The sequence below is a fragment of the Natator depressus genome, chromosome 7, assembly GCF_965152275.1.
Source record: "Natator depressus isolate rNatDep1 chromosome 7, rNatDep2.hap1, whole genome shotgun sequence".
Lineage (NCBI taxonomy): Eukaryota > Metazoa > Chordata > Testudines > Cheloniidae > Natator > Natator depressus.
This window is the reverse complement of record NC_134240.1, coordinates 71,535,275-71,556,238: the sequence shown is the minus strand read 5'-3', so window position 1 is coordinate 71,556,238 and position 20,964 is coordinate 71,535,275. Positions and strand designations below refer to the sequence as shown.

Here is a 20,964-nt window from a genome sequence, read left to right as displayed (position 1 = left end):
GGAGGGGCGACTGATGACATGGCTTACAGGGAATTAAAATCAACAAAGGGGGTGGCTTTGCGAGAAACTGAATGGCCCCCTCAAGGATAGAACTCAAACCTCAAGGACAGAACTCAAAACTGGGTTTAGCAGGCCGTTGATTTCACAGAGGGAGGGAGGAGAAAATGAATACAAAACAAATCTGGTCTATTTCTTGTTTTGAGCCACTTCATCTATCTTTATACATCTTGCTGGCAGCAGACTGTGCAGTACGACCGCTAGCCATTGTCATCTCCTGGGTGCTCAGCAGAAGACGGTGTAGTATGACTACTGGCCATTGTCTTCTGCTGGCTGCTGATTAAAAGACAGCACACTGCCGGTAGGACTGAATTGCTACGAGACGAAACAAGGGAAATGACCTGGCTGAGTCACTCCCATGTTTGCCCAGGCGCCCGATTAAAAGAGCACCCAGGACTACGTCGATGACGGCTACCAGTCATACTGCACTGTCTGCTGCCAAAAGGCAATTAACTGCTGTTGTGTAGCAATGCAATACCACGTCTGCCAGCACCCAGGAGACATACGGTGACGGTTAGCTGAGCGGGCTCCATGCTTGCCATGGTATGGCGTCTGCACAGGTAACTCAAGAAAAAAGGCACAAAACGATTGTCTGCCCTTGCTTTCATGGAAGGAGGGAGGGAAGGGGGGCCTGATGATATGTACCCAGAACCACCCGCGACGATGTTTTAGCCCCATCAGGCACTGGGATTTTTACCCAGAATTCAAATGGGCGGCGGAGACTGCGGGAACTGTGGGATAGTTACCCATAGTGCAACGCTCTGGAAGTCAACGGTTGCCTCGGTACTGTGGACACACTCCGCCGACTACATGCACTTAGAGCATTTGTGTGGGGACACACACAATTGACTGTATAAAAACGCTTTCTACAAAACCGACTTCTATAAATTTGACCTAATTTCGTAGTGTAGACATACCCTAAGACTTTTCTCCCTGTCCCTCAAAGCAAGAAGCTCCAGCCAGGCCTTTCTGTCTGGTTGATGTGGAAAGACCCATCCCAGGGCCTTCCTAGCTCTGGGTCTCCTGCAGGAGCCTTCCTGCTCCTTGCAGGTCTCTTGTCCACTGGTTGATAAGGCCCCTCTTATGAGAAGCATCACCTTTTATCTGAGGATCAGGTGACCTCCAAGCAAACACCTAATGCCTAGCTTCAAAAAATCCATCATCTGGGAAGGCAGTTTAGACCTGGTATGGATGAGTGTAAGCGCCAAACCCCTTAAAGGGCTATCTCATCCTATGACATGTAATTTACATTGTGGAGCTGTGTTGACATGGCTAGAGAATGACTCAGAGAAATACACATCTCTACATGCTAACTGCAGAACAACTGTTGAATAAGCAATTCTCATTTGGGGGGATAGTGATAGGAAATACTGTGAAAGATGTTGCATCTTATACAAACTTACAGCTTCTGTTTCTTCTTTTCTATCTACTTTTAGGATCTGGATTAATTGAATCCAGGAATTGAATGATTGCTTACATTCAACTGTGAATATTTGTGCTTTCCATATTTAGGAAGTGAGGAGATGCCAGCTAGGAAAGTGATTGAGGACTGGTAAGTATTACAGTTCATTCCTCATCTTCATAGACCTCTCTCAAGGACAATAAAAGACCCACGGGCTAAACATCAGCTGGTGTGACTTGCCATTGCACCACTGACTTCAAGTCAATGGAGTTATGGCATTTTACACGAGCTAAGGATCTGCCCCCAGTTCTGTCATGCCTCTTTTTTGTGGTTTTGTATTAGAGCAACAGCATTCTCTAGTGAGGAATCAGATGTGACCTTTCCAACTCCTGTTAGTCAGATTAGCCTTGAACAGCAATTCCAACACCCATGACAACAGCCCAGGTGCAAGGTTATTGATGAGTATCCTTTAATCCCCTCAGATCCATTTCTCCATCACTTCATTTAGAATCGATGAATAGCAAATCTTCCGTTGTCACAGTACTTGTCATTCTGTAATGTATAACAAGCATGGATAAAGGAGACCGCATTGGTGCAATGTACTGGTTTTTTATTACATACAGGATACTGTGCAGCGAGACAGAGATGGATTTGCTGTCAACTTGAAAAGTACAAGCAAAGAAACAAAAATCCTTTGTTTCCTAGCCTAGCAGCATTTATATTAACAGATATAGTACATACACATCATCTAGTAAAACCTAGCTAACTGAAACACATTATTGTTCACCTTCATTTACAGCCAAATTAGTTAGGTTTTACTACCTTAAGCGGGGGATGCACAAAGAGTAATTTTAGTGTCCATTACAATTTTACTATAACAATATAGTTAGCACACTGTCATATATTGTTTTCCTCCTCAAATCAGACTTGCTTGATATTAGACTGTTTTTAAACAGCTTTTGGGGAATAGAACTGGGAAACCAGATCTATTCAAAGTTTTGGGGACTTAATAGTATTGATTCAAGACAGACGTCGTGTGTCCAGGTATTTTACAAGTTTCTTCACATAACCAGTCCAATATACCAATATGTCTTCACCTGATTCACCAATATTGGACCTCTCTTGTACCATATTCATAACAAACTATGAGATATGAGGATCCCACATGACTTCTCCCAATTAGATTGAAGCCCCCAAAATATTTCACTTGGTAGCTCAGGCAGATTTGAACTTACTGTACTATTGCCCATTTCAGACATATTCCAATTCATGCTACCACCTTCAGACAGCAGCAATGTTTTCAAAAGGAAAAGTGCTCTGGTTCTCAAGAGAGCTCTACTTTTAACATATTAGGTTAATTAACACTGTATCCGGTTTGAAAGGAAGTCTGTTTTATCTCAACTGCAAAGATTACAATGCTGATTGAAACATATTATACTAAATGCTGCATTAGAAGGCAGTTTGGTGGTCTGGTTTATGAATTTAGGTTAGGATGTAAAAAGTACTGTGTTCAAGTTCTAGGTGAGCCATCAAGAAGTGACAGCTGTGCTGTTGCTTTCATTCTAATTAAAATATAATTGATCCACTTTACTTAATAAAGAAATGAAGGAATCACCACTACCACCACCACAACAGTTCATTCTGCCAGAGTTTAAGCTAATAACAAGGCTGTAATATGATCAGAATTTTAGCCACCATTTTCAATACTTTTACCTTGTCTTCAGTGTCACCAGAAGGTGTGTTATATTTTGGAGTCAATAGCAGACATTCAGCTAAACTGTTGATAGAAGTATAGTGTTATTTTGAGATTCACAGAAATGTGTTATGGCTGCTGGGTCATTATAAACCAGATTCAGATTTACACTAGATTTGAAATATAAAGCAGTTGTCCTGGATAATTGAAGTATTTCTTGTGCTTACTGTATTCAGCTGACATATTTTGGGCCTGATTGGCCCCATTATGTTAGTCCAGTTCTATGCCTTTGGCACTCCATTAATTTCAGTAAAGCTGCACTCGTCTAGAACTGAAATAGTGTAGTGGTGAATCAGGCCCAGTATCCTTGAGGACCATTTGTAGCTCCTTTGGGGTTCCGTCCAAATGAGGAAATTAGTGACCAAGGGCCAAGATTAGCAGCTCAAATAACTGGTCACGGGATTAGAGCACTCATGGTTTGTCTTTCTGCTTTGTGTGATCTATTGTATGTTGATCAAACAGTATTGGAAAAACATTTTGGAGGGAGAGAGAAGACTCTGTTTCAGCCAAGGAGAGACTGAGTTTTCTGTATGTTTAGTGGAGGATAAATGTTAAGTTGTTGGCTGGTTGCAGAGGTTAAATGGTGGAAAAGTTTTCTGTGCGTGTCAGAAAAAATATGAGTGTGTCTACATTTTAAAGGAGTCCTTTGTCTTTCAGGTGCTGTTCAGAGAGAGTGATGCTGCTCAATTAGGTGTTGCGGCACAGAGCGTGCCATCGTTTAACCAACTCCTTGGGCTTGCTGATCATTTCATTCCAGTGTTCCAGCTCTTTGCCCCTCGTGTACATGAAGGGCCCAACCACTACACGACCCAGCAGGTGGGTTTCTGAATAGAAAAAAAGAGTGTGGTTAGTGGCCAGCACCCTTACTATGTTCTGGTTAGATTCTTACCTCGGGGTGGAACAACAGCATTTCTTTTACTGTCTATAATAAGAGAGAATATTTTTTAAATCAAAATTTCCAATCAAAGTGTGTGCTATAGATCTGGGGATATAGTGTTCTCTTAGTGTACACACACATTAAAGATGATCACCCCTACCACGGCAGAGTTCCCACCAGTGACTCGGCTATTGGGAGCTATTGCAGGCGGCGCACACCCAGTCAGATCAGCTTCGGCCTGTTCCATCACTTACAGTGTACTGCCAGTCAGAGCTACAGTTCTGGGCAGACCAATCTTTATCTCCTCAAATCCTTCCACCTAGAGATGTATTTCAAAGATGTGCCCTACTGTGGTCACCACCAAGTTGGCTAGGATTCAGACCAATGTTGGAAGGTGAAAGTCTTTTGGCTCATGGAGGAAGCATATTTAGTTAGTAGAGCATCTGACTGGGAGTCAGAAGATATGGGTTCTGTTTCTGGCGCTGCCAATGACTCTGAGACAGTGGGCAAATCACTTAACTGTTCCAAGCCTCAATTACCCATATGTAAAATGGGGATGGTCATCTGAACTTGTCTCAGAGAAGTGTTAGTGTGTGTAAAGCACTTTAAGATCCTCACATAAAAACGGTTATACGTTTACATCTTAATTACAATGCAGGCCATTACCCATCCCCCAAAGCCAGTCCATTCACCTAAACATTTTATATGGTAACCCCATGAAAGCTTTTGTGTTTCAATACTGAATTCATGCTTGGGCTAGAGAGAGAGCAGAATGCAGCTGCTAGTATACAGAAATTGACTAGATTGTAGCAGTTCTGGTGCTGATTTAAAGTTTCAGTTAATCTCAAATCTTTGGAACAGGTTCCCTCCTTCCCAACCCGAATTTCAAATGACAGACTGTTGTGTGTCTAGATTACTTCCTTACTGATGTTGCTGTAAAGCAAGTATTGGATTTATGAGTATGTGTGTGGAGAATTTCCAAATGTCATTCTAATATCATATTAGATATCTAATATCAAGGAACATTCCAGATATATCCAATCTCTGAAAAATATGTAAGGAACATACCCAAACAGACTAGTGAATGGCTCTAAAATTATTGTTTTTCATTTTCCTCACTGTGAGACTCAAGAATGTACATGATTAGAATGCTATAGAATGAATGAATGACAGCTAACATGAATTGTATTTAAAACCATTTTTTAAATGCCAGCTCTTTTAAGCTTTCTTCTGGTGGTTTAGTCATCTAAACAACAGCTTCTGAAATACCTGGCTGCCCATTAGCTCCTGATGGTTATCAGTGCAGGTTACTGTGACTCTCCTGTGTTTAGAATTATCAAGAGTAAGCCTTGCCTTGCTGCAAATGTACAAGAACATAGGAAGAGCTTTAGTATATCTCAGATAGAGTAAATTCTGTTTTCTTACTGTCTCCCTCAGCACTCTGGAGCACAGAGAGGCTCAGGCTTGCTGTATCCAGCTCCGTCTGGTCTGCCTTGAAGCTGAAGGTTTCGTTATAGACTGGATTGGGAGATCCCAGAACAGCTGTTGTCTTTTTACATTTAATGAATTTATTGTGGTTCATTAGGGACACTTTGATATACACACCTGAGGTGAAAAAAAAATTCCAAGGAGAAGAAAACAACAGGTCAGCGGCACTTGAGAGAAAAGGGTAAAGATAATTCAAAACAATTTCATGATTTCAGAAACTATATTTAAAACAAATTAGGTCATAAAACTAATTAGATGAAAGCCTAATGATACATGCAGAAGGATGGCAATATGCAATGACATTATCTAGTGAGTACACTAACTATCTAGACCCTCATTCAGGAAGGCAGAATCCCTGTTCAAGACCGCACTTAAGCAGATAGTTAAGTCTCATTGACTTTTTATCCTCCCTTGAGTGGATGGGTAAATTTGCAGAAGGTATTGGCAGTTGGGAAATAAAGAGGTGTCTGGTGGTTGTTTAAAATTGTCTCTTTGGTTGGTTGATTATTTCTCCTACAGACAGTGGTTCTCAAACTAGGGCCGCCCCTAGTTCAGGGAAAGCCCCTGACGGGCCGAGCTGGTTTGTTTACCTGCTGCATCCGCAGGTTTGGCCAATCACGGCGCCCACTGGCCACGGTTCGCCGCTCCAGGCCAATGGCGGCTGTGGGAAGCGGCGCGGGCCAAGGGATGTGCTGTCCGCCCTTCCTGCAGCCCCCATTGGCCTGGAGCTGTGAACCCGGCCAGTGGGAGCCGCAATCGGCCGAGCCTGTGGACGTGGCAGGTAAACAAACCAGCCTGGCCCATCAGGGGCGTTCCCTGAACAAGCGGCGGTCCTAGTTTGAGAACCACTGTTCTAAGAGACCATGCAAAATAGAAAAAGAAGGGTGGGGTGGGGAAAGAATAGCAAGAAAAAGTCTTCCTTGCTTCCTGTCTGGACTGACCCTGCTCCTCAGTGGTGTTCAGCCAACATCTGAAAATAAGAGCCAAAGCAGCCTCTAAATGATTCCATTTTCCCTCTTCAGTTTCAGTATTCACTGGCAAGCACAGAAGAAGGTTGATCTTGGTGGCTAAACAGTAATGTTTTCCTGAGGGAGAAATAAGAGCTCCCCTGCTGCAACTGTTTGTTACTCCCTGCCACTCAGGCACACCATCATTTCCAGTCTTTATTGCAAAACTAATTAAAAATATGCCAAGGCTGGTCCTGAACAGTCTGATTCACTGGGGAATGGTATGGGGAGCCCAATCATCTTCAGAGTAAGAACAGAACCCCACTTTCAATTAGTAGTTTTTGAAGATAAAGTTTAGGAATTACCATTTTGAGTCAAACTCAAGGTCCGTGTAGTCCAGTATCAAGTCTCTGAGGGAAAGGGGCAAAAACGCAGCAATAGGCAAATGTAAGATAATTCCCCTCCACACTCACCCAGCATGGATCTCCTCCTGGTCTCTGTGGTTAGGGATTGATTTAAACCCTGAAGCAGATGATTTAATATCCCTTCCAAAATGTTGTTATAATTCATTATGATAACTGGATATATAATAATTGGATATTCTTGATTTCCATACAAATATCCAGTCTCTTTTTTAATCTTGCTAAATTGGTTTTGAGTGATGTAATTCCTCAATTCCTTTTAGCTCATATCTTGGTTTTGCATGAATAATGTTCTTTGATCAGAAGAACAATTGTTTTGGTATCATTGTGGATTATCCTTATAGCTAGAGAACCAGCTTTTGAAGGGACATTTGGAAGTTCAAGTAAATTATAGATGATGTTTTAGATGCTCTGTGACCCACTGTAGATAGTACATGAGATTTTCATCTATATGGACCTGAGTTCAACTTAAATCTCAGGTGACTTATTGATCCTGCTCCCCTTCAAATCAATGGAAATCAGTGGGTCCAAACAGGAGTTTGGAGATTAACATTTTAGTCCTGGTTTATCCACATCACAAACTTAGTTAGTCAGCAGTTTCTGCTCAAGAGAGACCATGGATTTTTCAGAGTAGGTGGCTTTTCACCCAACGACTGAGGTATGTTGATTGTGGTAGGCCTTGGCTTAAAGAAGTTAGCCCATAAACTGCCTGCACTAAGCCTGGCTCAAGCTACTCCTCATTTACACAAGCACTAAAGTCACTCAAGTTTTAATCAACCAGTAAACATTCCCTTATTGGCCTATACCTTGCTATAGAATTCAAAGCCCTTGCTCTCAAGATCAGCTCTTTGGGGAAGGGACCTTTTCTTTGTTCTGTGTTTGTACAGCACTTAGCACTCTGGGGCCCTGGTCCATGATTGAGGATCCTAAGGGCTATAGTAATACACATAATCATAATTAACAACAATCAGTATGGAAACAGACAGCCTATAAACTGTAAGAGCCTTCTCAATCAAGTTCTTCCCTTTAGGATTTGCCAGAGAATCTGCAGTCACTAAGTCAGCTGTAGCAGTGGGCATTATCAAAGGAAATAAGGGCTGTTTGTTTAAAGATCTTTAAATTTTAGCCATTTATCCTGAGGAATTGCTTATTGACAGCATTTCCTTCCTTCCTTCCTCCTGGAGAGCTTCCACAGCCCTGTCAGTGCACTGATTACTGTAATAATGTGCAAGAGCCTGGCATCAAATTAACACAGTAGCTCAATGGCCGATGTGTTGAAAGAAGCAAATTTAATCTGACTCTTACTGCTACAAAATTTAAAATCCTGCACTTTGGGCCAGAGCAGAGATGAACTGCGAGAGGAACGCATGTGTGTGTGTGTGCGCGCGCACACACAGAGTTCACACACACACACATGTTGCAGAACCCCTGCCTTAGCCTCTTCCAATATCAGGACCCTACATTCACCTCATTTGCAATTCATCTCCCGGAAGTCAGTTTTATAAACATCCTTATTTTAGCTAGCTGTTCGCTGTCTAGTGCCCATTTATAATAGTTGTTTTCTGCCTGTCCATTATTTACCTCTTACTGCAGAGGCACTGCCTATTAGGTCATGACTTTGCTTACTAGAAATATGGGTATTTTCAGTGCTGCTCCTACTGTACAACTCCTCTTACAACATTCTTGGCCTAAACAAGGCAAATTCATCTCTAGTAATGTTATAAAAAATTTTGAGAGAGCATTCATTCTGGGGTTAATAGCATGAGTCCCACTGCCTGCATGTTTATAGATATCTTGTACAAAGACCGTTTACCTCCATCAATGAGACTGTCACTCTACGCACTTTACAAATACAGCTACTGAAGATCTCTGTAGAGAAAATTAAATTGTACTCAACTGTAAGAGAAAATCTTTTACATTGATATGGCTCCTTTTATCCCCAATCACTTCACAAATCACTAGAGACGGACACTGTTGGATTCAGAGATGTATTTGAATATCCACCAGTTCAGGATGTTTGGATCTGTGGGGTTTTGGACCATTCTCTACATACATCAACTCTGAAATGCAGCCCCCGTCTCCACTTTTCCCCCAGACTGAAGGACAGCAACCAGCTGATATTCACTACATAAAAGGATGTTGGGAGAACAAAGCTTGGCCAAGGACACCAGGCCAAACCATTTGCATCCACAGTTAATTGCAGGCACAATCCCACACGCCTCCTTATTTGTAGACACAATATTATGCCCCACAAAAATGGAGGCCCGGTTGAGACCTATTTCAAGGTCAGGCCCTACTTATCCAGAAGCTTTGATTCACATTGGATCTACATATTGGAAAAAAGCCTGATTGTGCGTTCGCATATGGCCATCTTTAATTAAAGAGCCTGTGTGATTTTTAGCACTTGGAGATTTCAAATTATTAAAAAGAACAGGTATGATCGGACCTAAAACTAAGGGAATGTCAGTGTCTTGCTAGCTATTACCTGAGCAGCAAACATCTACTAACAGACTATATTAGTGCTGTTACACAAATATGCATTTTAAACCTATATACATTTTTCATGCTTTGAAAGTTCAGTGGTAACTGTATACTTGTCCAAAGCCATGTTTCCTGCCTCCTCTATCTGCTGTGCTTTTTCTTGCCATCAATCTTTGTCTTGAGCAATGGACATGTTCAACAGATTTCCTTGCCCATTGAGCCCTAGTCTGCCTTCAGTCCACATGCTGAAATCCCAGGGACATCTCCAAAATGGCCCAACAGACCTTCCAAAAATCATTTGCTTCTGGTCTGAACACTAACTTCAGAAATACAGGGTTTGTCCTGGACATGCTCTCTCAACTGTAACAGCAGATTCACCGGTGCAATGCTCTACCCGCAGCTTCCTTAGGTTGTAATGGAAGCAAAGCAGAAAGCTGGACACAACAGGATTTGCTAAGTGTCTTGCCTTCCTTTCATTTCCCTCCTCTCTGCAAACCACTTTCCCACCCAATGAATACGCAAACAGCAAATATCCAAATCTAGTTAGCACCGGAACACAACACAGTTTGCTTCTGTGCAGAAATTAAATCTTCCTGGTGTTTGGCCGGTCAGTGGAGTCACTTAACGTAAGCACTGGGAAGATGGGCCAGGAAGAAGCAAACCAGAACAGGAATCCAAGGGTAGTAACAGAGGAAGGTAATACTCACTGGCAATCTCTCTCTCATCCTGGAATTTTAATCCCTTCGCTCTCAGCACCACTACAGTGAGACGGCCCAGGTAGTCATTGTAGCTGAGAGAAAACTGGATATCGCCGTACTCTGAAGGAGGCTTTGGAAGCGGAAGGTCACTATTAAAATGCATCTAAAAGGCTTTCTTTTCAGTCAGATATATTGGAAAACAGTGATTTCTGCAACTTTAGGAATGGGACATGAATTCTAGCATCTCTGAATTTCACTGTTAGAGGTATTTGAAAGGAACAATCCAACATTGGTATAATTGCCTACATAGTGATTATTGCTCTATGGTTCTTTGCAGGAGATTCTGACTTTATCCCCTCCCACTGAAACCTGCTTGCCCTTATTCACATAAATAGTTATTTACATCAGTGAACAGGATTTGACCCTTCTTTCTGGATCCCAGTCTCAGCTGTGCCTCTTATCCACCCAGCGCTATCAAGGTGTCATTTCCCACCCTCCACCCTTATACACACTCACTCTCTCTCTCTCTCTCTCTCCCCCTCTCCCCCCCCTCCCTGCACCCCTACCCCCCAAGGCAGGAAACCATCTTCTCCTCCTCCCAGTCCCCCAGCACCAGCAGGAGTAATACTGTAACCCTGCACTGTTCAGTATGAAGTAGTCTTAGAATTGTCACTAACCAAGCTTCTGGCTTTACATAAATGGTGGTCAAACCGTCTTGATGTGTTATGAAAGTGTCACCCACTGAGTCATATTAACACACACGAAAAACTCTCCCTGAAGGCTTGCCAGCAGCTTTCCTGCATTCCTATCCCTTCTCCTAATTTGGGATACAGCATCGTTCATCCTGCTTTGTCCTGGGCCTTTCTTGTGTCCTCATTAATTCATAACAGAAGCAAACAGCAGCAGGTGTTTTTTCATTTGGCTTTTACGCCTCATCCTAGCCGTTGGGGAGATAGCTGTGTGCAAATGCAGCCATTTCATTCCTGTGCTAAATACTGTGATGAGAAACATTAAAGTGTTATAGTGCTGCATGTGACACCGCCTCCTCCACAGCGCACGTTAGGACCCCTGGTAAACGCTAATCTCCTATCTTTTAACAAAAACAATCCCATATTTGATCTTGCCTTCCTCTGCCCCATCTGAGCCCATGTGCGGGTACTACATATATGTTCTGTAGAACTCCCTAGTCTCCCCAGTAAGCCCATCACAATGGGAAAGCTCAAAAATACAAAACAGAGTGGTATTTGCCGAATGAGTGTACTCTTTAATTAGTTGCCTACCTCTAAGTTTTCTGCTTCTAAATCTCTCCAAATTACTAGTTTGCTGTCACCAGTTAATGTCTCATTTTTCAAAGGAAAAATCACTTGGCCTAGGAGATGGTGCTTTTTCTGTTTATCGACATGGTAGACTGAGAACTTCAGAGTCCGCTGACACAATGTCTTACTAGAAACCTGTACAAAAATAGGCAGAACATTTCAATATAACAATTTAATTTATTACATAGCCCTGCAATTTATCATTACCACACGTGTGATGCATATATCTCTGAAATATTTTAGGGCATGTAGTTTCTGTACTTAAAATGGGATATATATTTATATTTCTTACAAGCAAAATAGCTATGATAATCTGCATCCCAGTATGCCCACTGCTTCTTCTGGGTTTTGAGGTTGTATTTTTCTTTGTATAAATGCACTGAGAACTATGATAAACGTAATATATTATAAAAAAATCAGAAATTAAGATGCCAGTATCTACGCTACTTGAGGCAAAACGGTGTAAACTAAATAGTGGAGATGAAATATCAAATGAGATTTGTTTGACTTAGCTTGTAAGTTTGTTGGGGTATGGGACCATCTCTTTTTTGTGTTTTTTACAGTGCCTAACATAAACACACACCCCTGCCTGGCCCTGGCAGTGCAAATAATAATAATAAACTGCCTCACAGCCAGAGGGCGTTGTGACAATGTATGTGCCGGGAAAGGTTCGCCATGAGATGACACAGACCTCCTGGCTGCACAGCCTAGTGATCTCGTTTCCCTGACATCCAGAGTGACACATCAGACGTACCATTCCAGTTAAAAGGCAAGTACCTGAAAAATAAAATTTTCATCAAACTGAGGGTTGAGGGTTTTGCGTTTGGTTTTGGACTGAAGGTAACGCCTTTCATCAGGCAGCAGATAAATTTTCACAAAGGGACTGCAGGAATCTGTAGGAGGCTGCAGTTTTCTAGCTTTTATCAAGGAGACGAGAAGCCTTTCAGCCTCTTGCTCATATTCCACTGAGAACCAAAGTCGGCCAATGTTGCACTCAGGGAAGTCTGTCTCGCTCTTGTCTTCAGGGAACTTGTACAGCTCTGGGTTGATAGACCCTATGACATAAGCTCCAGCTTTGCAAAATAAAAAACAAAACCAAGCAAGTTAACCTCAGACTACAGCAGTATTTCTTACAGCTACTGTCTCTTTAGGGAAACCATGTAAAGCTTTTATTTATTCACAGTCTCTCTGTTTATAAATTCTGCCTTTGAATTCCCTTTCCCCTAAAGGTTGAGGAGAGTGTGTAGACTCGTCTCTTTTCTTCTTAATATTGTTATGGAGGCTTCTGTAGTGACTCTGCCTTGGACAACTACTGGGGGAATGTAGCTGCTGTTTGTTCCAGCCCTCCAGAGTGCAGCACGTGGTCCCTTCTGCAATTGTCCACGCCTGCCCCTTGTGGGAGATGCTAGCACTGACCAGACACTGGCCCCGAGCAGCTCTTGTGTTGTCCCTATATTGAAGGGACTTGCAAGGAAAGACTTGCTTCTTGTTCTCTACCCTCTCCCTTGTACAGCAGTGTAAGGGGTGGCCCCACTCTGGCCCAATTCCTATCTAAACATACAGTACAGTGTTTGGGGCTATTACTGTAGAATACTGTAGTGTAGCTACACTTTGTGAGATTATATATATATATAAAATCAATATCACTCCAGAGTGTGGACAGATAACAATTGTAGTGTATAATATTTGCATAGCAAATGTGTTGCACAGTACTCAAGCTTCCTTTCCAATAATCTGTCCCACCTTTGCAGTGTCATCATACCCAAGGAGTGAAAAGAACACCGGGGCCCAGATTCCGGAGTCACGTAGGGGTCACTGTCCTTCTGAACCTGCTCTCCATTTGTCAGGTTAATCCAGTCTCGCCCATGAAATTTTGGTGGAATGATGAACGGAACGCTTCTAGTTCTGCTCAGAACAACAACAAACAGCTCTTCCAGTTTAACTAAGGAAACCAAACTCAGAGAATAATACATTTAGTTGTAGTTCCATAGTTTTGCAGAAATCGTTTGTAGCTGCATTAGTCCTTAGGTGGATGTGATTGATAATGCAATACCCCTTGTTTAGCCCATATAAAAATCATAGAAAGTTATTTATTTGTATGAAGGTAGCACCTAAAGGTCCCAGTCAGGGATTTGTGGCCCTCATTATGGCGGGCACCTTACATACAAGTAAACGTTCAGTCAGATCCCCTCTCCTTATCTTTAATTAATGCTTCAAAGAAAAAAAATTGAACTTTTTTGTTTTAGAGATTGAGATTGAGCAGATCAGTAGCTCTCCAACTTTTTCAGTCGACTACTTCATTAGCTCATTAATTACCTTCCCTCATGTCCAAAATTCCTACTGCTTGGTTCTTAAAATGTTTCATTCTAAGGACCACCAGGAAGGGCTCTGGGCCATGGATCAGAGTTTAAGAACCAACAAAGTTATCCATGTTCCAAGTCAATTTGGTTTCCCCACCTTTATTGTTAAATTATATTACATTATATACATCGGAAATAAAGAATTACTGAACTGAGGTTATAGTAACAGTCACTTACCCTAAAGGCATGAATCCCACAGCATTTTACCTTTCCTACATGATTGATTTCTCCCCCTCCCTGCATCATTTTGGGTTCCTGTCATACATTGTCCCACATTTGGGCCTTTGGCAGGTAGAGAAGTATGTAGCTTGATAAACAGTAGCCCATAAGAAGAAGGAGACGTCTATTCACCTTATGCTTTTTGGTTGAATTACCGAAGATTGCTGGCTTAAAGTCTGATCCTCCAGACTGGCATCTGGATGTGTTGGTGAGACTGAATTGGGGAGTTCCTCATAGGAAGGTAGGAGGCATATCTTCTTCCAAAGCAGGTACACTGCTATTCCAATAAGGATCAATAAAAGGATTGCTCCTATTACACCTCCAGCCACAGCAGCTACCTGTTCTGGTTACAGGAAAGCATACAAAGTGGGATCATCAATACATATAGGGTTTTTTGGACAGGAATATTTAAATTTAAGAATATGCTCCTAAGACTAAGAGCTTACAGTTTTTTGGTTTGCTGAAAGATTGATGAGAATGGATTTGCTTATTTCACTGTCAATTATATTGGCTGAAACTTTGGAAATAGAATTTGACCCTCAAGAGTTTTCTTGGGGGTCCAATCTGAGACTGGAATGAATTCCTTCAGAACCTAGTGGCCATCACAAACCCTCACCATCTTCCACTCCAGCTGCAAAGCACATTTCTTTGACCTGCCTTCTCTAACACAAATATATAGCAACATATAGTTAACAAAAACCTACAAAACAAAACATTCCCGTGGGTAGAGGATGGGAGAACCAAACACCTGATAGATATTAGTTACATCTCTTAATACTCTACTGGAAGGTGATCAGATACTTTGGTGATGAGCATGGAATAAGAACCTGCATGGAATATAAGTAAATGCCAAAGCTTTCTTATTTTTATTCCAATTATCATGAGAGATCTTGTAGTACTCCCATTACAGGAAAAACAGGCTAGACAATAGAGGGTGAAATACCAGGCATCACATTATACCATTACTTTGATTTGTTTCCTTTTTCTTCAATGTTCAGTTGAGACTGTGTGTCCAAATGAAGAAAAAAGCAAAACAGAGTTTAAAAATGAAACAAAGCAAAGAATCTTTAGTACAAAGGAGGTTTAGAAACACAACAAAACAGAATTAGAGGATACGTATGTTTCCTGATCTGAAAAGATCAGCTCAGGCACGTCATCTAAAAGTTGTATCCTGAATCCTGATTTCTTAAGATAAATGAAACCCTGAGAGAGCAGTTTTGTAGCCAGCAAAAATGAAGATAATTTATCAAAATATCAAAGATGCTTTAAATTTAAGATGAATATGCAGAGATTCCTTGATGAGGATCTCTTACTCAGTAAAGAACAAAAGTTGGATGTTGATGATGGACTCAATTCATTGGTATCCCAGGGCTACTTTACACTATCTCTGCTGGAATACAGAAGCCATAAAGAGACCATAAGGCCCCACCACCACCCAGACCAGGAACTCCGTTGGAAATCACAGCCATCATAGCCAGTGCTATGCCACCCCAAGCAGGAGTCTTTGGTGTAAGTGGCATGCCATGTAGATTCCTAGTGGGGAGGGATGCATTCCTATCCAGGGAACCTGGCTGTTCATGGCTGCTGGAATAGTCTGGGGCATTGGGGGCATTGCGAGGTAACCCCTCAGGCTGCTGTAACCTGAGCTGGGGACTAAAATGTCAACCCTCAGCCCCAGAATAGAGGGAGGTGCTGAGGTGGTGTAAAGCCACTTCCTTCACTGTGGCCTCTCAATCTTCTTACACATAGGAACAAGAGCCCCCTAAATCTTTTAGTGAGCATAGTCAATGGGGCCCCTCATCCCTTCCCTTGTACAGCATTCCAAGGGCATAAAAGAGGGAGTCGCCACAACAGTAAGTGTGGTGAGCTCTGAATGTGCTTGGTGTCCTCTATGAGGTTTCCTTGCATTTCCTTTCTTATGCCTCACTTTTTGTAAGTGATTAATTTTACCGACAGAATCACTTCCCTCCTAACTGCATCTGTTGTGTTCTCCTACTCCAGGCCTCCCCTTAGGATTTTAACTCTCTCTTCTTTTGAAGGCTCCAGACAACCTCCTTCTATTGCTTTAAACCCCTTCCTTAAAACACATTTTTTTCTGCAAAGACTTAATGCTGATCATTGCAAAATTTCTCAAGTTCATGCTATCCCCCGGTGATATGTTTTGGGGTCACATGGGCTGGAGCCACAAAGTCTAGATCTGGAGCTGAACTTTCCCAGAGTTTGGTGTTATTTGAAACCAGGCTTCTCTCTGATTTCTGAATTGTTCTGGCTGTATTTGAAGTTCTGAACTAGATTCTAAACTCTTTTTGTGATGGAAGAGGAATCCTGTCTTATTTGCACAACATCAAGCACAGTCTGCTTTCAGTAAATAATACTGGATAAAATATTTGTTCAGATTTTGAAGTGACCAAATAGTACAAAGTGTGTAAATGGTTCTCTGGTAGCGATACTTCCAATTATACTTCACACATACATGTTATTGCTGAATTCCCTGCTCTTCTTTATCTCCTCCTGAGGTGTGGTAGAGGTGCTGTATTTAATCAGCAGCTCGCATGGCAATACAAGCAAAAACTATTCATTCAAAGATTTTTAGGGCCAGAAAGGACCATTAGATCATCTAGTCTGATCTCTGTGTGATTAAACAGAAGTTGTGATCATACTTCTTTTTTGTTTCTTTATTTTTTAATCTGCTTTTATATCTTCCCCTGCCTCTCAACCAACCTATTGACTTTTCAGAACAATGAATGTCATCTTTTTCTTTTCCTTTGTAATCTGAAGAGAGTGTGTCTAGAAACCAAAACATACCCAACCTATGATTGTAATAATTGCTTTGGGAGACAGGAAACTCATTTGCCTGTTTGTTGTGGGTTGAAAGTCTGGATATGCTAAACTGGCAACCTAATTTCTTAACTGTTGCATAACTTTGAAGTTTGGGGAAACTGGCAACTCAGAAATTCGCTCTTGACCAAAGAACTTCTGTAGATGCACATTACCTGTTAGTCTTTGAGAGCATACTCATAAATTTCCACTGAAACAGTCATGTAGGTAAAACTGGCAAATGTACAAATCTTTATCCATTGCTTTTTGAAGAGCAGAGTGAGAAGTGTCTGATGAAGGTAAGTCTTTTAGCTAAATTCCATGATAAAATGAACACTGGTAAAAATGAAATAGTTCCACAGGTGTAATATCTGCACTGCAAATGTTTGTATGGTTCACGGTTTTATTCTCCACTCTGATGTATGTATGTATATTAAAGAAAGGCAAGCATTTCAAGGGCCATAAAAGCTTAACCCACTTATCTTCTTTGCTCTTTCTCTGTTTTCAACATATTTCCTTCTCTCCATTTCCGAGCACTTACTCCTTTTCCAACTATCCTGTGTTCTGCTTAGGTAGCCTGCCCATGCAGCCTTATCCACACAACCATCAGTGACAATAAACCAACAGGTGTTGTGGTATAACTACAACAGCCATCCATGGAATGCAATAAGTAAATCCAAAGAGAATGAGCTCTTAACATTTGCGCAAATTCAGTGAGATTAATATGTTCACTGTTGAATCATGTCATTAAACATTTCTGACCCACTTGCCCCACCCACTGACAGCAAATTAATCTTTTATTCATATTTGGGTAAATCCACAGGAATTTTACTGGATTCAACAGACCTGCTTAGAATTCACCCGTTTATCTAAAGCAGAATTTGGCTTATTGTCGTTTTTTGAGCAGTTTGCCTTATCTGGTTAAACCAACAGCAGTAGCCAACAGATTAGGAAGATACAGTGTGGCATAAATCAGAAAGACAGCTATTAAAATAGGTGTGATTGGTTGTGTATAAGAAGAAAAATGTTTGTATGATTAAATAACTACCTATGTTCATGAGAAATTGGTGTACTGTATGTATGATATAGAGCATAGAAGTTAGAGATGGAAAGAACCAGTTAGAACATTCAGTTAATCTCCTCCAACCTCTTGCTCTGTAAGGATGAGCTATCAACATATGTAAGATATTACCCTTGATTTTAGCACACACAATATTTTGATGGGTGGACTTTCTGTCTCCCTCAGCCTTATAGTCTCTTGTTTATTATTTGCAAAAATAGCTGTGGAAATAAGCTTTCTCCTTCTACCACTCCCCATCCTTCCCACCGTTCTCTGGTAAATCTGTAGCCTGAGAAATGACCATACCGATACCATACCAAATAAATTGTATTGTGGTTACATAGTCAGGCAGCACTGCCTCACAAATTAATTCATACTCAGGTCTCAGATCTGCAATGTATTTTCTCTTCATTCTCATTATAGTTTACACATTTGCCTTAGCACAAATCTGTATGACAGAAAAGTGCAGTGTTTTCTGAAAAATCTATCTGCTTTTACATTTCCTTCTTGGCTTGCTCTCTCTGCCTTACATGCATTATATACAACAGAATCTAAGCAATTATTTGATAGGAAAGCAATCACTAAGGGCATATAATAAAATCAAGTGGGAGACCTGAGAATTAGAGGAACGGTGCTTCGTAGCTGGAGTTCTGGAGGAGAGGTGAATAACTGTATAGTAGTTCATGTTCACAATTGTTACTAGAGATGGGTTGAAGGAAGCTGCAAAGTTCTGCTTTGGATCCATAACTAAGCTTTTCTAAAGAGTTTATTATTCTATTTATTTAAGGAGCATATTAGCAGGATGGAGCAGGGTAGTCCCCCAGCACAGAAGCAATGTGGAGATTTCAGCAACTCAGGAACCTTAGAAAATCGTTTGCCCAAGGAGCAGTGTGGACAGGGGCTGGATTTCTGAAGAGGAGGGAAATTTCAGTTCAGATTGGGTTCACAGGAACCTATATCAGAGAAGAGCAAGGATGAGATTGATGCAGGCATGGGGTGCTGGAGGGGACCTAGCCTGGTACTGACATGCCCCCTCTCCTAGATGATGAATAGCTGGTAATGGTTTGGTATCTAGTCCCCTGAGACATTGGGGAGGTGAAAGGGGGAGAATAGCTGTGCCTGTGTGGCCCCTGCATACCAGGCATTGCCCTCTTCTTGGTGCTTGGGCAGCTAAGTGTCCAGCCCCAGCCCTGACCTCCCCAGGACTAGGGGTCCTGGGGGTGCTGTTGCACCCTTTGGCTTGAAGTGGTTTCCAACATATGCAGGGTTTAGAGGTTAGTCCAATGGCTCAGCACCCCCACTGTACACATTGTTCGAAGGACACTGGCCCTAGGTGTGGGGCTGGCAGAGATCTGAGCCCCAAGTTACACCTGACTAGCTCCCCTTGGATTGCGCCCCACATCCCCCTCGCCGGGGGATGCCCTGGGCCCCTACAGGCCAACCCCGGCACTTACCAGACATGGGTCCTGGGGCCTCAGCTGCTGGGCTGGATCCTTCGTCCCTCAAATTCACAGGCTCAGCCCCATCTCCTCCAGTCCCCGGCAGGGCGATCAGCTCCTTGTCTGCCCTTCCCCCGGCCGGCCGCGGGGTGCACGAGCTCCCTGCCCCGCACCAGCACTCGCACGGCCCCAGGTGCTAGCTGGTGACTTTTTCCCCACGTGCGTCTTGTGTTCCCGGGCAGCAGCCAGAGATCAGGGAGCGGGAGGCAGCGAGTCCTTGGCCAGCTGGCCGCTGCTTGCCTCGCTCCTGCGGCCCAGCCTGCTCCTCCTCTAGTCACAGCTGAGCTGCTCGGTATTTAAGGGCTGCAGGGACAATGAAGCAGGCTCTGCAGTCAGCCCCTGCCGCCCACCCCTGGGGTTTATAGCATCCGTACAATAAAAGCACCAACACCAAGCCGCTTCCTCTGTTGGCTTCCTGGTCCTTTAAGCTGCGCTCTTCGGCGGGAGGGGAGGTGCCTGGTTCCTTCCTGCTGCGGGAAAAGTCACGCCGGGCTTTATCGGGGCGATGTTTGTTCAGCTAAGAAAACCGCCCTAGTCCGAGTGTATTTAAGTGTACAGATATCTAGGGTTGTTAGAGCATGTTATTAAAAAGGAGTTGTCTGCTCGCAGAGCGATGCCCTCTGCACTGAAAGACCTTGAAGGGCCCGTTCTAAGCGGAGCTGAGTTGAATAGGGCTCAAACTTCAGGGCAGGGCCTGTGGCAAGCCTGACATTCGAACCAAGGTTTTAGCTGGGAGGCAGGCTGCAGCGGTTACAGGGGAGTGGGATTTTGCCACTGACTTGCTGTGGGCATAGCGCTTCACCTCTTTGCTTCAGTTGCCTCCTTGTTAAAGGGGGAGTTAATGATTCCTACCCTCCTTTGCAAAGATCCTTGTGCCTTAGTGCTATAGACGTGCAAAGCCGTATGCAAGAATGATCAACTATTTATGCATTTCTTAGTGTAAACCTTGATAGGCTGGTTCACTTGTTTTAAGCCCCATAAAGAACAATTCATCTATTATTTTTATTGCAGTGCATTTCACAAAGTTGAAAGGTGAATTAAGCCTTCTCCTTATCCACTGGGCAGGCAAAGACAGCAGGAGAGCAAACTTTCTCATGATGCCCCACCTATATACCTCAGACAGGTCCTGAAGGGGCTCCCTGCAGGCAGAGTTCTGTTCTCATTTAACACCTTTATAAATGGGCTAGAAGAGAGAGAGAGAAAACTGCATAGTAATGAAATCTACAGTTGACACTAAATCTGGAGGAGTTCTGAATACCCGTGGGGACAAAGAAATAATACAAAGGGGATAGATTGGAAGCATGGGCATAAATTAAAAAAAATAGGATTCATGTTGGAAAAAAGTAAAGTCCCTCATCTAGAGGAAACTAACTGAAACACAGGGTATTAATTGGGGAGGGAGATAAAGGTGGAAAGCAGCAAGGCTGAAAGAAATCCAGGGGTGATCAGAGATGTCAAATAAGACTCAGGCCTCCAATTAATTTCACATAGATGAAACAGCCTAGCTTTCCTACAACTGACACAGGATTTGGACTGGCAACTTCTACCTCCTTATTAAAGGTGAACTC

General features: G+C 42.5%; 1 protein-coding gene across 3 annotated transcripts; it reads right to left on the bottom strand.

Annotated features, from left to right (window-relative positions):
* Positions 1–2,070: 2,070 nt before the first annotated feature.
* LOC141990912 (synaptotagmin-15-like) lies at positions 2,071–19,860 on the bottom strand. 3 transcript variants are annotated; one of them, XM_074958748.1, is made up of 8 exons: positions 19,352–19,860; positions 14,153–14,363; positions 13,204–13,346; positions 12,219–12,514; positions 11,406–11,576; positions 10,135–10,255; positions 5,515–5,694; positions 2,071–4,036 (listed from the first exon to the last, which is right to left on the bottom strand). In XM_074958748.1, the coding sequence occupies exons 1-8, from the start codon at positions 19,356–19,358 to the stop codon at positions 3,900–3,902; spliced, it is 1,266 nt and encodes a 421-aa protein (XP_074814849.1). In that variant the 5' UTR covers positions 19,359–19,860; the 3' UTR covers positions 2,071–3,899. The 3 variants fall into 3 exon arrangements, with proteins under 3 accessions (XP_074814849.1, XP_074814851.1, XP_074814850.1); XM_074958750.1 differs by lacking the exon at positions 12,219–12,514 and adding an exon at positions 12,133–12,218 and having other exon boundaries at positions 19,352–19,858; XM_074958749.1 differs by lacking the exons at positions 14,153–14,363; positions 19,352–19,860 and adding an exon at positions 13,979–14,135.
* Between the last annotated feature and the right edge of the window lie 1,104 nt (positions 19,861–20,964).